This window comes from Xenopus laevis, chromosome 3L, assembly GCF_017654675.1.
Source record: "Xenopus laevis strain J_2021 chromosome 3L, Xenopus_laevis_v10.1, whole genome shotgun sequence".
Classification (NCBI taxonomy): Eukaryota; Metazoa; Chordata; class Amphibia; order Anura; family Pipidae; genus Xenopus; species Xenopus laevis.
This window is the reverse complement of record NC_054375.1, coordinates 77,093,513-77,112,054: the sequence shown is the minus strand read 5'-3', so window position 1 is coordinate 77,112,054 and position 18,542 is coordinate 77,093,513. Positions and strand designations below refer to the sequence as shown.

At 35.9% G+C, this 18,542-nt stretch overlaps 1 protein-coding gene across 1 annotated transcript in view; it reads left to right on the top strand.

Annotated features, from left to right (window-relative positions):
- The window catches only part of pot1.L (protection of telomeres 1 L homeolog), a gene marked incomplete at its 5' end in the record, with an annotated part of 32,860 nt that extends 15,030 nt beyond the window's left edge, over positions 1 to 17,830 (top strand). The window contains 9 exon segments of the mRNA NM_001090953.1: positions 1,223 to 1,392; positions 1,984 to 2,060; positions 8,687 to 8,843; positions 10,025 to 10,230; positions 11,563 to 11,695; positions 12,853 to 12,941; positions 13,606 to 13,700; positions 14,132 to 14,237; positions 17,576 to 17,830. Coding sequence (NP_001084422.1) covers positions 1,223 to 1,392; positions 1,984 to 2,060; positions 8,687 to 8,843; positions 10,025 to 10,230; positions 11,563 to 11,695; positions 12,853 to 12,941; positions 13,606 to 13,700; positions 14,132 to 14,237; positions 17,576 to 17,688 — 1,146 coding nt within the window. The 3' untranslated portion in view covers positions 17,689 to 17,830.
- Between the last annotated feature and the right edge of the window lie 712 nt (positions 17,831 to 18,542).

Genomic DNA, 18,542 nt, shown 5'->3' with positions numbered 1-18,542 from the left:
AAATGGTGTACATTATGTTTTGGGTTTCTGTACCAGCAAAGGGCTTTCCTTTAGTAGGGAAGATCTGTGTCTCCAAATATAAGTTCCCCGTTTTCTTTTCTGTTGATTAACTGCACAAGCTCTGCTGCTGTTGCTTACTGAGCTTAGGGGCCCACTCACAGTATACAGTACGCATGGAATATAAATGTCATAATATATGGCTGATTAGTAATTAATACAGATAATTACTACATGGCAGCACATAAATCAGTGCAAGTAGCATCAGAATTTAATCAACCTTGTAGCATCAGCTTATATTTATATTCATTTTATAATTCTAATTTGTGACCACCCCTAAGCTTAGCTTCTCAACAGCTGCTCAGAGCCCAATGAACATGTGAGTGTCACAGACACTTTCTAAGATGGTGACCCCCCCTGTGACAAGTATGAAGTGTTGGATCATTGCTGCTATTGAGAAGCTGAAACTTTAGGCTGGTGCAATAAGTTCAGTATGTAAAATATGGCATTTTTAGACATATTATTTCTTATGGTTTAGTTTTTCTTTAAAGCAGAATGCTAGATTTGGTGTATGCTTAAAGGAATTGTTCAGTGTAAGAATAAAAACTGGGTAAATAAATAGGCTGTGCAAAATAAAAAATGTTTCTAATATAGTTAGTTAGCCAAAAATGTAATGTATAAAGGCTGGAGTTATTTGATGTATAACATGTCAGTCAGAACACTACTTCCTGCTTTTCAGCTCTCTTGCTTTACACTGACTGGTCACCAGGCAGTAACCAATCAGAGACTTGAGGGGGGCCACATGGGTCATATATGTTGCTTTTGAATCTGAGCTGAATGCTGAGGAGCAATTACAAACTCACTGAACAGAAATGTACCATGTGGCCCCCCTTCAAGTCGCTGACTAACTCAGAGTTATAGAGCTGAAAAGCAGGAAGTTGGATTCTGGCTATTTTATTAGACATCTGTTCACTCCAGCCTTTATACATTACATATTTGGCTAACTAAGTATATTAGAAACATTTTTTATTTTGCACAGACTATCTATTTACACAGTTTTTATTTTCTCACTGAACTGTTCCTTTAATATTTGTTAATATTGTTAGATGACTGAGTGATATTCAGAATGATTATTGATGATTTAGAGGCCCCAACAAGGGTAAAGTAAAACATTTTAGTTGCAGCCAAATATAATATAATGTAATATCATTTTTTCTTCTTGAAGATCGGTAGCTATCTTTTGATTCATAATGTGCACGCCAAGCTACATACATCAGGCAAAGAAAATGAAGCAAAGAATCCACACATGGAGTTTCATCTTCATGGAGGCACATGCTTTGGACGAGGCATTACCGTTTTGCCAGAAAGCAACAGTGATGTCCAAGGTCTTCAAAGGTAAGAATTCTGTACATTGAGGTGGAAACAATGAAAGGGTGATTGAAAAGCTATTTTTATGTAGCTTATTTTTTTAGCGTGCAGTTCTTAGCAACTAGCCTGCTATACTGAACCTATACAAATAATGTGTCCTTTTTCTGAGATACAGCGCATAACCACTGATCTTTTTTGGAGCTGAGCAACATAGTAAATAGCTCCTAGTGAGGTTTTAAAAGCAATGCTTATTTTTAGTGACAATGGCAGTCCCTTTTCAGTTATATATGACTCTTCATTTCATATCTGCTAGCTTATTGTTAGAGCATAGTGGATCACCCTATGCAAATTGGCTAACATTTCCAGAAGGATCTAAACCTTATTTGTTGGAGGATGATGGGGCTCAAAGTTAAGGGATTCCCCTCCTGAAGCTTATAAAGGCCACATTTGGCATGATTAATTCATTTGAAATCCAAAAGTATAGGATACTGTACATAAAAATGTTATGAATCTTATTTTCCTCCAAAGAGTGTTATTTACTGTCCAAAAACATTAATAAAGCTTATAATTAATTTTTCTCTTTATTAAATGTCTAATTAGTATCTGATTTATGTTAAGACTTTTAGTTTCTGTTCATGAAAGCTTGGACAATATTGCATCACAAGAAATCATTACCACATTACACCCTCAATTAGGTAAGCAGTCTTAAAATAATTGCAAAAATGTTTTTAATGTGTAGCAAAGTCTTGTTTATGTTCTTTAAAGTAGCTAAGACTACATAATATGTTCCTCAGCTTTCCTAACTAGTAGATGAGGTGGGCTAGACAATAATGTGTTCTAAAGGGGCATACCATTGCCAAAAACCTGTATAAAAGTGCAATAGAGCAAGGTGAAGACCAGAAAGTATTGTAAATAACTGTATATACAGAATTTCCACTACTGATAGATACTGTTCTAAAGAACTATTTCAGCAGTTGAGCAGTTTAAGGTACATCAAATTGTTCATTAAAGGTTGACACACCAACTTAATGTTTATCATGACGGCCGCCTAATGGTTTTAAAAATTAGTGGTGAGCACAACTTTCCCTTGTTTGTTATAGTTTAGACAGGAGCAGTGACCAGCTCCATGTTGTAGCTCCCACCCTTCCCAGCTATAGTCAGGTGATCCCACTGGTGTCTAATAAAAGGGCAGCCAAGTTTGGGAGTTTTACTTTGAAAGCAGCTAGTAAGTTGCAGGCAAAACCTAGTCCCTTTGTAAAATGTATAATGAAGTAATAGAATTCTTAATGAATCAGATGAAAATTAAGCATAACACTGGCCAGATATTGGGTGACTTTGACGTAGTTGGCCAGCTTAAATATATTGCAATATATGGACAAACAATCCCTGTTTTGTTTAAAGGGTAAGGCATTTTTTATTAGCAGTATGCACAAAATGTCTCTGTCTTAAATATATTGATAATGGGTTGAGTGCAGAGGACTCTTGTATTTGTCTATTACTTTTACATTAGTTGGGATCAAGTACAAGGTACTGTTCTATTATTACAGAGAAAAAAAGAAACGTGTTTTAAAATGTTTAATGATTTGATTTAAATGCAGTCTACGGGAGACAATTGACTTATAATTCGGATCTTTCTGGATAATGGGTTTTCAGAGAACGGGTCCCATACCTGTACTAGCTAGTTAGCCGAAATTTACAGTCCTACAGCTGATTTTAGGTGGCACTCAGTCCTTTTTTTTTCTCTCTCCTGCAGTAATATGTTGCCACAAGTCATCCTTCCTGCACTGATGATAATAGATAACAAGGGAAACTGCAGGGGTTTCACAGGAGCACTAAACAGTAGGAATCATGGACTGAAAATTAGGAAAATAGGGTTGTTTCAAACAAATGGTTAAACTGATCTATTTAAAGCAGAACAGGGAGCAAAAGTCGCTTTTGTTTTTGCCTGCTGTGTATAGAGAACACAGAGCATCAGATTTGGCAGCTTTTCCAGCTAATCTGACAAGTTCAGTTCTTTAGATCTCCTGGCTCTCCTCTCTAATCAGCGCTGGGAGGGGGGTTCTCACAAGAGGAAGTAACAGAAGTGACATATGCCAGCATGTCTTTACAGGGACAGGTGCAAATAATAAAAAGCATTTCTTTAGGGAGTTATATCTAATGCTGCTCAGTTATTCGTGTTTACATTATTTTTATCTTATTAAATCATTAGTTACATGTGTACTTTGTTAAGTGACCTGGCAACCAAAGAGAATTTCTTATAGTACCACATAATCATGGATATTATTTACCTTTAAATAATGTATTCTCTTTTCAACTTTTTCCCTTGTTAACCAGTATATCCCCTTGCTCAACATGAGTTTATTGAATTGGGCTTTTGCTGAACATCCATTTTTCCTATTATTTTAATCATTAAAAATCTTTGGTTTGTGATATTTCTGAGCTAATCATGACAAACATGCAATGTAATGCTACTCCATGTTTGTTCTTTGCAGAATAGGTAGTTAGATGACCAGAACACAGAGAATCCCACAGCAAAATGGACTCCATTGTAAGTCATAACTATATATAATCTAATGATCTACCTCGAAAGGACCAAACTATGAATAGCTTCATTTGTCTTCTTTATCTTAAGAATAACCACAAACCATAGAGTTTTCCTTATTAAAACAATGGATGAAAAGTGTTCCGTGTAAGCCTTAGTGATTGAGCTAATGTTAAATAAGGGAGTATACTGCACACTTAAAGGACCAATAACATAAAGAAGTGTGTTTTATATCCATTTTAAATGTCATGTTATCCTACACTTGTAAAATTGTGTTTGCTTACTATAGTTTATATAACTAAAATGGGGGCAGTTTAAGTAAATTAGGGCTAAAAGCACATGTTTACATAGTAGATGTGTAGGATACAGTGAGCTTTGTTCTTACCTAAGGAAATAAATGGGTCAAATTTAATTCATGGTTCAGACCTACAGAAAGAAAAATTCCTAATTTGTTGTCATAAAATAGTTTGAACACATGTGATCAACAGATTTTACATATAAAAAGTATATTTTTACGTTTCTGGTTTTTTAACATACTGAATTAGGTCTGTTAAAAGGAAACCTTTGTTAACACCTAAAAGATCTAAAGATAAGTCTAAGTGCATCAAATTGTAAGTTTAGTTGCTGTAGATGCCTTTAATCAATCTAATGTATGTAAAAGTTTAAAAACATTTTCATATTCCATACTTTTATAATACTTTGCTGATAAACAGACCTTTTAGTATAAGGCACATCGTTATTTGATGAGACAAAGAAATGAAAACAACAAAATATGTTTCATAAGATAAGAGAATGAATGTCATGCTGCAGTCATAAAGTTCTAGCGATTTTAAGAAGCTAAAGTTTTCCATTTATCAGATTTATTAATAGTCAGACTAAATGCAGACTTCTTGCAAGATGTTGGCATTTCAGTTATGTATTTATTAAAGGTTATTGCATAGAACAAAATCATTCAAGCTACAGCTTGATAATGTTATCATTTTAAATTCTTCTGATTTTTTTTCAGCTGTTTTACATATCTGTATGCAACTATTAATGTACAAAATTCTCCAACACTGTCAAGAAACACTCACCTTTATTATATGGTACTTTTTTCTGTAACTCTACCATAGCCTCTTCATAATAAATGTTTTCCCATCTCATTCTGTCCTATATTTTTCTACCCTACGTAGACCCCTAGCCTACCTCCCCCCCCCAGGCAAATGCCCCTAAATCTTTGCTTACCCCTCCATGCATATTCTGTCCAGCTGAGTATATGGGCGCCATCTTCAGCCGCTTCGGAGTGAGACTGGTGCTTCGACAATTTTTATGAGTTTCGGCACATGCACAGTTTTTATTACCAAAGAGAAGATGACGCCCGTGAACTCCCCTGGGCAGAATCTGCATGGGGGGGAGTAAAGAGTTAGGGGCATTTGCCCGGGGGGCAGCAAGGCAGGGAGGAGGGTATCTATGTAGGGTAGGGGGTGGGAGTTTTTTTTAAGGGTTTGTTTCTCCTTTAACAGATGCTTTGCCTTATCTTCCCTTGGTATGTGTTCAACTTTGCCTCCTATTCAATTTTCCCCACTGCTTCCTTACCTTTGTGTGTGCCTCCCACGATCTCTCTCTTTAGTGCTTATATACATTAGCGCCCCTCTTCTTAGTATATAGACCAGCGGTGTCAAAGCTACGGCCGCGGGCCAACTGCGGGCTGCAATCCACTTTTAATTGGCCCACAGCAAATTCCAATGCCACTTGCAGGAGCGCCCCACTATGCCGGCTGGAGGTGGGCGTGGTGCAGTCCCTACGGCAACGCACAGTGGGCAGTCATGGTTGTTGCAGGCAGCCAATAGGAGACGCGTGTGCTGAGCTCAGTGTGCTGTCCTCAGTGGACGATTCCGCAGAGGATCAGTTGAAGCCACACCGCCTGCAGCCAGATGTGCCTGGGAGCTTAGAGCAGCTGAAAGCACTCGGGGTAGACTCGTTCTCAGTGAGTAAAGTCCCTATTAAATGCACTGCAACTTCCTTCCCTGTCCCAGAAGTACCGGTGCTCTCTTGTCAATCTGTCAGCTAACTCCCAGCATTCCTCTGTACTGCCGGCCACGGGCTATACACGTGTGTCAGGGGAAAGTTTGCTTTTATCCCGTGTGTCAGTGCGGGCATGACTAAACCATTCTTCCTTTGCCTGTTTATATATATCAGTATGCTGTCCCAGCTGCTGGGTGTCTGGCCAATTGGGAATGCTGGGAAATGTATTTGCACTGCTTTAGACTGGTACTTGTCGTTATTTCACAGCTGCTGCTGGTTCAGTCCCAGTGTCTATAGTGGCTTCACATTTGAATGGTCGGCCCCCACACATTTTCACCTCACCAAATCTGGCCCTAGTAGTAAAAAGTTTGGACACCCCTGATATAGACCATGGACCCCCAACCTTTTTTTACCCATGAGCCACATTCAAATGTAAAAAAAGTTGGAGAGCAAAATAAGCATGAAAAAGTTAGTGGGGGTGCCAAATATGGGCTGTGATTGACTATTGGTAGCCCCTATGTGTATAAGTAGCATACAAGAGGCTCTGTTTGGCAGTACAACTGGTTTTTATGCAATTTAAAACTTGCCTCCAATCCAGGAATTAGAAAAATAAGCACCTGCTTTGAGGCCACTGGGAGCAACATCCAAGGGTTTGGTGAGCAACATGTTGCTCACGAGTCACTGTTTGGGGGATCACCGATATAGACTCTTATCTTACCTTCACATAAAATCTTTTTCTCTTCCTCCCCTTATGTCAGTCTTACCAACACCTTTCTCTTTCTTAGCATGCCACTCCTCACCTCCTTTAAAGGTATATTCCCACCATTTTGTGCCCTTAGCGCATATATATATATATATATATATATATATATATATATATATATATATATATATATATATATATATATATATATATATATATATATATATATATATATATATATATATATATATATATATATATATATATATATCTCCCTACTTACCCTAGAGTGCATCTCCCTATCTCTCCCAATTCTTTATTCTGCCTGGTGCAAATTCCACACAACCTTTACCCTGCAAAAGCATATTTTAATAACTCTCTTAATAAAGACTCCCAGGCGCTGATTTGGGTAGCTAGCAGGCTGAATCTAAAGCGGAACTCAATAATTAATACTAGGAATACACAATTCCAAGCCAAGACAATGTCTCTACAAATTTCAGGTCCAGCCAGTGAAGTGCATATGTTACAGGCACACGGTGTGGCCGTGGCAGCCGTTACACTGTTAGAGAAAATGAATAGAGACACAGAGCCAAAGTTACAGGTGTGCTACTTCTCCTCAACTGACTAAACAGCAGCTCTCTGTGTCTAAACTCCCTCACAGTGTGGGCTTCTGGGTAACCCCTATTGGTGAGAGTGTGAATGGATTACCATACTACACAGAACTTGGCTATGGTCTGAAGCACAGATACAATATACATACACATATATATATATATATATATATATGTATTCACGTAAATGTGACCTCCTATTTACTGGGATCACATATACATTAATCAGCGCCTATCCAGGTTAAGAAAAAGAAAGTTGTATCAGATCAAAAAAAAATAGCATTTTATACTGTGGCTAGGGGTTTAGGATGAAACTACTTATGCACATAATAAATGTGCACAATAAGTTTCATCCTAAACCACTAGCCATGGTATAAAATGCTATTTTTTATTTAAAAACCTTCTATATAGTGTAGAGCTCAGCAGGTTACTTAAATAACTTACCTATAAACTAGTTTTAAAAAAAAAAAAATGGTGAAAAATATAGTGCAGCACAAACTCATTATGTCTTGTCTCGGCAATAGGTGCATCATACATTTTGACCACTCACCGCCAGGGTCTCATGAATCTTATTTATAAAACAGCACCATCCAGCATTCAAAGTAAAAAAAAAAAGCTTTTTTATTTTCAATGTTTCAGGCCTGTCATGGCTATTGATTAACTAGCAGTTATCCGGCTTTATACATTTTGAAATCAAGCCTCCTACTGGCACAATCAGTATATTGAAAGTACTTGTCATATTCAACATATACAGCCTCTACATACATGTGTCTCGCTACCCTCAGAGTGACTGTTCTACCATTCTCATTTGAGTCACATATAGGCTTTAACAGGGGCCAATTTTGGTGTTGGTGTTTTCCCAAGATAAATGCTTTACATCTCTCTGTGTGTGGCACTACTCTCTGTGTGTTTGCCTTTTACCAGACCCTCTTGTTCCTAGAATATGTTACCTATTTTTCATATTTAGCATATTAAGCATTATATCATATATTTTGGGAATATCTGCAAATATTATATGTAAGAAGCAGTAAGTTTTGCCTCATTTCTGTTTTATGTTTGTTTTGCCTTGAATAGCATAGTGGTGTGTTTTACATTGCAACACTGAGGTGTTGATTTATTAGCATTTGAAATAGCAGGTACTTTTTTCTGTTTAAGAAAAATGATGTCGGAGATTAAATGTATTTTTCCTGCAGTTTATTCAAGTATTCTGTTTTTAAATTCCCCCAAATGTTAATAAATCAGTCCTGTGGTGTCTTTTACATTTTCTTATTTAAAATTAATCATGCGTCAAGCAGTCATGCCATAGGGGGAAGAGACTTGTTTCTATACTATTTTATGTCTGTATGTAAATACACAATTTTTCAGTACATTTTCTGTCTTATTCAACAATATTGTCAAACATTAAAATGTATTCTTTCTTTTTCACTGTACATTTATTTCTTTTTTTTTATGTTGTTGTAGCTCTCAAAGCTCAACAGGATTGGCCAATAACTCCACTAGCAACAGTTCTAAAAAGCAAAGCTCCTCATAAATATCGTATCCGAGCAAGATTGAAAAGTTACGAACCACAAAATCTTTTTCAGTCTGTTAAACTTCATTGTGTTAAATGCAACTCATTGTAAGTGTTTTTTAAGCTTGCAGAATTCTCCAAATCTCATTTTTTCCATGTACAGGTATGGAGACTGGTATCCAGAATGCTCGGAACCTTGGGGATGAGGGTCTTTCCGTAATTTCACCATACTTTGTCTACTAAAAATGTATTTAAAAAAAAAAAATAGGCTGGTTTTGCCTATGATAAGGAATAATTCTATCTTAGTTGGGATCAAGTGCAAGGTACTGTTTTACAATTAAAGAGAAAAAGTATATTTTATTTTCAAATTCAATTGAGTAAAATGGAATATGTGGGAGATGGCTAATGCTTAGCTTTCTGGATAACAGATCCCATACCTGTATTACTTATTCATTATTACTGTATTACTTATTGTAGGAAATATGATTTGATGATAAGATGTAACACTTTGGAAAGTAGTACTTCTCTTACCAACCCATTTGGACTAGCCAAAAAACTCCACAATCCCACTGGCAACACCCTCTTGTACATAGAAAGAGAAAGTCTCAGGAGGTAACTCATGTTGCTTTTCATTAAGCTGGATTGCATTGGGCTGAGAAGTGCACATATGCCAAGGCTTCTAATGTGTTGAAGACTGTTTGGGTAAATATCAAACATAATGTTGAGCTGTATAGCATTTAAATAATAATGGGCCATTCAAGATACAAATTGTTGTTTCAGTCGAAAGCTAGTGACGGTTATTTGTTTAAATACACATGCTAATATTTGAGTATGTAATGATGCATGGTAAGTTTGGAAAAAAATATAATGCTGGGAATCGAAAATGAATTTTTGCATTTAAGATTAGCAGTGCACATATCCTCTGCATAATGTACGCCTGCTAACAAAGCAGTCAAAACATTATAGCCATAAATTATGACCCATTATAAGGAGTTCATACTTATTTATAGGTCCATGCAAGCTGTTCTTTTCCGTGATGCATTTTTTTAATTTTGAGAAAAATAAATTGTGCCTTGTAAACAGGTGAAATTTACCAGTTTAATTGAGCACACCAAAGCATTTGCATGAATCATTATGTTCATTATTTTTATAAATATTTAAATGTGAACTTTTCACAGTTGTTTTCCATGCCTCTATATATTGGCCCTATATATAGGACAATATATTTGTTATTTGTATCTTATCATTGGAAAAGCTAAGTCCATTTCAGCTGTTTTCTTTTTTCTAAGACATGATGTTCCAGATGAGGATACTATAAAGACTGTTTTGCAAAACAATTCTGATTATGATTCAGTGGCTGGCATACAGAGTACATCTTGGTACCAGTCTGCTGTATGGAACACAAATAATCAGCAAAACCGGCATATAGCTATTCATTTTGTAAAAAGACATGACATTCTGCAGAACCCAGAGGACACATTAATTATGTTACAAGGTAAGATCTGGGTTTCTTATATTTATATATAACTACTCAATCTGCGTAGATGATGCTTTCCATAATATTTTAAATTGTTCTTCAGGGATAAAACACCAGGTGTCACTGTTGTTACATGCAAAATGTGCTGCAAAACATTAATCATTCTGTTTTTTTATTCATCAAAAAAAAATAAAGATCTTATAACTTGCACAGTAAGTATTCATGAAGATATTAAACAGGGAGCACCCAGTTGCCAGAATTAAACACAGCACAGAGTTAGGTTTTTGTTGGTAAAACACCTGCATAAAAACAAAAATGGATTACAGAACAAATTGGTTTTTAATGGGGTAGGTCACCTTCCAAACACAGTATTTTTTTCAGTAGCTTTTTATTTTTCTTTAGTGTCCCAACTTCAAAACACATGGTGTCGCTGACTCTCTGAACCAGTGGTTGTTGACTTTTTTCGAGTTCATACCCTCTGGAAGGTCCAACCTTTTGTTCAGGCCCCCCATTACTTTTTTAATTAAGTAAATATCAGTGATTAAGTCATTCATTCATAGTCCTAAGAATATCTGACAGCAAAAAATATTACCTCAAATCTTACCCTAACTGATCTGTGGTTTTCTCCCCAGAGAGCTTTTGCCGGTCATATCATACAGCATTTTTCCTCTGTTCCGGCCCACACCTACATTTAATAGAATCATAGTTAGAGAAGCCAATAGGAACGCATGCTTTATTTGCTGACGCACACAGTTCTATCGGTTTCTGTAAAAGCAGTTCTATTTCAGCCTAAGCATTTTGAGAAACTTTTATTTGGGGTTTTTTTTCCATAACCCTTCTCTGGATCAACTATAAATTCAAAGTGCTGATATAACCATGTACCCAAACTGTAGTGGATGCTTAATTCTATTTCACAAGTAGGTTTGATTATTGTTTCTTAGTATTTAAGATATCAATGACTTATTATGGTGCTTCTTCCGCCAAATATAAATTCCTACTACAGACAACTCAACCATACTTTATGGTTGTAGTGCATTGACTTATACTGGAATTAGCCATTTAGACCTGGTAAAATCAGTGATTCTCAACACTGTTCACTTTAGGGTATCTTACAAATAAATTGTTAGATACATTAGAAGAAACTGTAGGGAAAAAAGTAAAAAAAAAAGATATATTTATATAGATTTTCTTTTAATAGAGACTGTTCCCCTTAATGCTGGACCTCATCTACTATGTAAAACTGTAATACTTCAGAAATAGGCATGCAAAATGTAACTAGTGGCTATCTAGGCAACTAAAGAGGTAAATGGATAATTACTTGTACCATCTACCTATTCATTTATTTTATAGGTGGTACCCTTCAAGAAATATACAAACTTTCCAAACATTTTGACAGTATAATCCCTGTAAAAGCCATTCAAGGAAACCTAGAAATAGATATTTCCATTCCATTTCTTATTCAAGGAAACAGATGGCACTATGGGTAAGTTAATGATATAATATTATCTAGTAGTTTATTAAGCTATAATACACAAAACCCATGAATATCTTGTAAATTATATCCTTATAAACGGTGAGTAGTGATGTCATTTCTGTCACATGACTCACTAAAACTTATATAATAAATAAAATACCCCTTGTTTGAAAATATGAGGATTAAAAGTAAGCTTGGAGTGCCTGACCTTCAGCCTCGGTCATGGAACTCCTCTATGACTTATAATGTCCTTATGTTTTACAATAGGGGTACTTTATTCACTATATTATTGATAGATTATTATTGATAGATTATAAAGGTAAACTTCAATGCATATGTCTTTAAAAAATTGTAAATGTGCATTTAGACATTATAAACAGCTGTGGTTCTCAAGCTTTATTGCTTTGACTAGAGTAACAGGAATATACACTGAAATATAAGTTTCATGCTAACATTTTATGTCTGTAATACTGTGCCACTTTCCACCCACTGTGACCATTTAGAAGTGCTGCCCGATGTTGTAGAAAGCAAGACTTTTTCACCCTTCTTCCCCTATCTTTCTACAGTTGTCTAATCACTTTTTTCTGCTCTGCAAATGCATTTTATTAAGAATAAGGGTATGATTTTGTAAATATGTATGGGTCATACAAGTGAAAAGCAAGGTGCCAGTGTGTGTCAGGGCTCACTGACATCCTCATTTAGAAATTGCTATTTCCCAGTGCTGCAGTGACGTTTGGGCATTCTTGGAGTACAATGTACAAGTATGATCCTTGCCAGCACAGAGTTGTTCAAAGGAACCTGCCAGAGATAATTTCAGATCAGAAAGCCTCCTGACAATTGTTTTTGTGAAAACAGGAAAGAATACCGTTGTAACAAGACACATCATCAATGTTTTTCTCATACAGTATTGATAATTAGTATTTTAATCTAGTTATTGGTATTAGTAATTTTTAATGTTTTAAGTTCAGTTTTCTGGCCAGTGATTATTCTGCATGAGTGTCTACTGATGTATATTGTGATTTTAATATTTAGGAAATGGAAAGGAGTGTGTTAACAACATGGTGTGCCAATTCATGATGTATGCAGAAGTTAAACTTTTACATTTTTTTAGTTAAATAAAATCATTTGCAGCCTAATATATACTTTGACAAAAGTTATTGTTTCAGATGCACCAGATGTTCTAAAATTAAAAGTACAGAGATGCTCCGATCATTATCTCAAGAAATATCATGGAATGCTACAGAAATTGCAAAAGGTTGGGATATTTATAGTCTGATTATAAAATATTTGTGCTTGTTTTTTGGTATTCTAAAAATACATGCATGGGATTCCCTATCCAAAAGCCTGTTCTCCAAAAATCTCAGACTTATGGGAAGACCATCTCCCATAGTCCTTTCTAATCTAATTTTTAAAAAGTATCTGACATGGGCCTAGATATGTTGTCAGTTTCCCAGATGCCCCCAGTCATGTGATCGTGACCCCTTCCTCCCCCCCCCCAGCTACCCATTAGCAAAAAAACAGGAAGGTAACCAGATAACAGCTCCCTGACATCTGCATTGCTAAATGCTCCCATGACATGAGAACAGCACTCAATAGTAAAAATCCAAGTCTGGCTAAACCAAGTTGCTACATTTAGATTGAGTAGGACAAAGAATGGCGTATCCAAAAGCAGTTCTATTGTGAAGTGCTGGCTGTTTTTGAAAGCACATGATCAGGTACAATGACCTGAGATGGCTGCTTACACACCAATATTACAACTAAAAAAAATACATTTATAGGTTCAAGAATAACATTTTAAGTGGTAGAATAAATTACATGCAATGTACACAGTGTTGTATTTTTGCTTAAAACCTGGATCTCACACTACCAACACTGTATTTTGTTTTATTTTTCCCTCTCTGTCTTTCCCTTTTATGCAGTCTTGGGTATTCAACCACTAAGTCACGTTTTCACTCTACATTTCACATTTGTGGATGAAACTGGGAAACTCAATGCTTTCCTGTGGAACTATTCTGTAAGTCTATATATGGAATTCTAATATAAACTGTACAATATCACAACAGTGGCTAAACCTGGGGAAAAATGTAATTTTCTTTTTACAATCCTTTAGAACTAGTGTATGAATTCAGACAGGGGCATCCAATAACGTTATGCTAGCATCACCCTCTTCCAGCGAGTGAACTTTTTTTTAATACTTTCAGAGAAAATTCAATGGTTTTCTCACCATAAAGGTCGCTTAAAATGTATTTAGTTCCTGGAGTGCAAATAAGAGAGCACGGATGGCATTCTATGGTGATTCCTTTGTTAGTTTAAAAAGCTCTGATATTATAGTATGACTAAAAACCCTATCTTGATTGACACTGTGGAATTTGGTTGCTTTACTCCCGTTTTACTTTTATATTCATAGTTTAATATTTGTGTTCATGCATTTTTTAAAAACATTAGGAGCAGTTTTTTCACATCTCTGCCTCTGAGATACTACTGGATAATAAACTGCAAGAAAAGTTGTTCAATATCATGGATACATTATGCCCACCAAGAAAAATTATTGGTAAGCTTTCACTTAGCTTTGTGTCTTGTTTTTATGTCATAGTTAAATATTCAACAGGAGTCGATTCTACTCTCCACTAAATTAATTGATCTTGGCAGGTATTTGTTTTAAGTACATAAGGGAAAAGAGGAAACAAGTTTTACAGCAGCATGGCTCATATAAGTTCTAAAAAAGAAAAAAATTATTTTCATAAAACTGTATTTATGGTCCAAATTCTTAGGTTAAGAGAACTGCCATAAGGCCAACTGGTAGTTATATGGAGGTATGAAGATCCAAATTACAGAAAAATCCGTTATCCGGAACTCCCCAGGTCCAGAGCATTCTGGATAACAGGTCCCATACCTGTGCTAAAAACAAGTTCATCTTTATATCTCTAAATCCCTCAATGTTTACTACAATCCCATTTCCCATTTATGTAAATAAAAAGAGAATGGGACTATTTTCTAATCATTTTAACTCAATAATTAACTGCAAATTGTACAGAGAACAGGTCAAGTGTTGATACTGAGAGGCACATTTATCAAGGGTCGAATTTCAAATTTGTGAGGATTTAGAAATTCCCATAAACTCGAAATTTGACAAATTTATTAAAGGAAAACTATACCCCCAAACAATGTACCGTATATACCCGAGTATAAGCTGAGTTTTTCAGCATCCAAAATGTGCTGAAAAAGTCTACCTCGGCTTATACTCGGGTCTGCGGTACCCGACCCGTGTAGCTGAGATTGCAGTCACTTTTAATCATTCCTATACCAACAGTTCACTTGGGGAGAGACTGCAATATCCCACAATACCCTCTGTTGGTTATATGAAAGAATAACAGTGCGCCCTCTGTTGGTTATATGAAAGAACAGTGATTGCAATATCACACAGCGCCATCTGTTGGTTATATGAAAGAATAACAGTGACTGCAATATCACACAGCACCCTCTCTTGGTTATATGAAAGAATAACAGTGCGCCCTCTGTTGGTTATATGAAAGAATAACAGTGACTGTAAAATCACACAGTGCCATCTGTTGGTTGTATGAAAGAATAACAGTGCGCCCTCTGTTGGTTATATGAAAGATTAACAGTCACTGCAACATCACACAGCGCCCTCTGTTGGTTATATTAAAGAATAACAGTGACTTCAATATCACACAGCACCCTCTGTTGGTTATATGAATGAATAACAGTGCGCCCTCTGTTGGTTATATGAAAGAATAACAGTGACTGCAATATCACACAGCACCCTCTGTTGGTTATATGAAAGAATAACAGTGACTGCAATATCACACAGCGCCCTCTGTTGGTTATACGAAAGATTAACAGTGATGGCAATATCAAACAGCACCCTCTGTTGGTTATATGAATGAATAACAGTGCGCCCTCTGTTGGTTATATGAAAGAATAACAGTGACTGCAATATCACACAGCGCCCTCTGTTGGTTATACGAAAGATTAACAGTGATGGCAATATCAAACAGCACCCACTGCACATGGTAGTGGGACAGTGGGACAATGCACACAGTAATCCGTTTGGCAATTCTCTGTCACCGTCAACTTTGCAAAGAAGTCCGGTTGATCGCTGGGGGGGGTCGCTTTGGCAGAATGTGCGCTGCTGGGAGACAGGGCTGTAGTTGTGTCTAGGCTTATACTAGAGTCAATAAGTTTTCCCAGTTTTCGTAGGTAAAATTAGGTACCTCGGCTTATACTCGGGTCGGCTTATACTCGAGTATATACGGTAGGTCTCTATAAAAAGATATTGCATAAAACAGATCATATGTAAAACCCTGCTTCATGTAAATAAACCATTTTCATAATATACTTTTCTAGTAGTATGTGCCATTGGGTAATCATAAATAGAAAATTGCCATTTTAAAAAATAAGGGCCGCCCCCTGGGATCGTAGGATTCACTGTACTCACAAACATACCAACAAACCATACATGTTAGGTCACATGAGCCAATTAACAGACAGAGTTGTATTTTTTGCTTCCACACTTCTTCCTGTTACAGTTAGAGTTGTAGTATTTCTGGTCAGGTGATCTCGGAGACAGCACAGAGACCATCACGAAATGGTGACTCAAGGCAAGAGATGTAAAATGGCAATATTTACTTAAATATATATTCCAGTTTGGCAAGATTCTTTAATATGCCACTTAATATGATATGAACTATCTGTTGCTTAAGTGTTCATTTTGGGAGTATAGTTTTCCTTTAATAAAATCTAATTTTCTCAGCTCTGACAAATTGAATTGACCTGAAAACTCGAATCGAATTTGATTTGAATTATAAAAACTCGAATCGAATTGAAAAAAAATCAGGAAGGTTGCAAACATTACTGAAATGATCCCTGGACCTCTCCCATTGACTTATACAGCAATTTGGCAGGTTTGATGTGGCAAATAGTCAAATTTTAGATCTTAAAGGGCCAGAGTATGATAAATCTCAAAATTTGAATTAAAACTCGTATTTGAGAGTTTTGACCAAAAAAAAAAAAAAATTTGAGAATTCTAATTTTCACTTCGACCCTTAATAAATTTGCCCCTGACACATTTTATTTTCTGAAGAATATATGCTCATTTTGAATTTGATGCCAGCAACAGGTTGCACAAAAGTTGGCGCAAAAAAATTGGAAAATTAGTGTTATCGTGCTAAAAAGACCAGATACCAGAGAGGTTGAGTCTCTCAGAAGTAAAGATAGGGAGGGTTACATCACTGAAACACTGCGTGGACAAACATTTTTAAGAATAATAATTCCTCAAAGTGAACTTGGGATAGCCTGGCATTTCAAATTTATGGGACAGAAGTGCTGGTTCTGACTATCTATGGGACAGTGAGAGATGTTCATTGTGGACTGCAGGTTGGGTGGTTCAAGGGTACAGCCCAAGTAATATACCAGTGGTTTAAAATCCTTATTTATTCTTTACCTGCATAAAGTTGTAACTAAATTCCTAATTGCTTCTAAATGGCGATTATACCCTTCAAAAATTGGCAAATCTTTCCTTTCTTTTTTTAACATTTTATACAGTATCCTGACTTTACTGGAAACGGTTGTTTGCTTTTATATAGTGAGAGAGATCTAAAGTCCTTTAGAGAGCTATGGATGACGTTCAACCCAATTTTATTGTATACAATGTGTTGTTTTCTGTTATGTAAACGTGTTCCTTATAGCCCTGGAATTTAGCTTAACTTCACAGCACCTTATTTCTAATTATTTTTAAGTAGCATTTCTAAAGCAAACACGTTTATACTAGTGCAGGGTAACGGTACATAATATTTAAATATATACAAACATTGAGCAACCTTTATTTTGTAACCAGCTCTAATGTTGCATATGTTTTGCAAATTTCAGACAAAAGTCCGTGGTTAGATTGCTGTATCAAGTCCTACAATACCACAAATGGAGGGAAAAGACAAATTTGCTATGAAATATTTGACACTGAAGTAGTTGAAGACGACTTATGAATTATCCATGTTTGACAGGAAATGTATTTTATTTACATATGCTGTTCTTGTATATAAAACAATGTAACCCCTCCACTCGCTTTCATGAGAAATCTGCATTGTCTTTATTAGGTATAAAGCAGTGTTTAATGTACGCTTTTTTTATATTTTCTGCTATATTATGTAAATATTGTATACTTACTGTATTTAAATGGTTTCAAAAAGCAAGGAGTAAATGTATCTATCAACAGCCACATTTAAGCTATTTCTTTTTACACTGCAAAGATATGATTGATGCAACCAGCTTGTCTATCCTTTACACAGGTTTACAATTTCTGCTGTATTATTCCTTAACTTCACATTCAATATATATCACCCAGTCTCACTCTAAAGGTGGCCATGCATGGCCGATAAAAGCAGCAGACAGATTGAGTATGATGTATGGGACCCTCCAATTGGCTTCCCCAACAGATATCTGGCCAAAATGCAGGCAGAAATCGATCAAACAAGTTTAAAAATCCCATAATTGCAATCACTTGGGCCCAACCATCAGATCAGCCCGATATCTCCCACCTCAAGGTGAGTATATCTGGGAAAGACCCTGCTTAAGGCCACCTTCTTCTCTTGACTATAAAACACAAAAATGTTTTGCGAAAGACTTTACTGTGCACCTTTAACATCAAAGCGTTATAGAGTAAACAGTATTAAAAAAGGTTAAAAATAAAATACTTTTATTGTCTTTCTAAAGTCCAGGAAAATTGTAGCTTGCATACCTCTTTGTAAAGTTTTCTATTATAAGTAAGTCATTTCTGAAAATGGCTATCACTTTACTGGACCTATAAGTTTCATCAATTTCTCTGTTGTTAATATTTTTC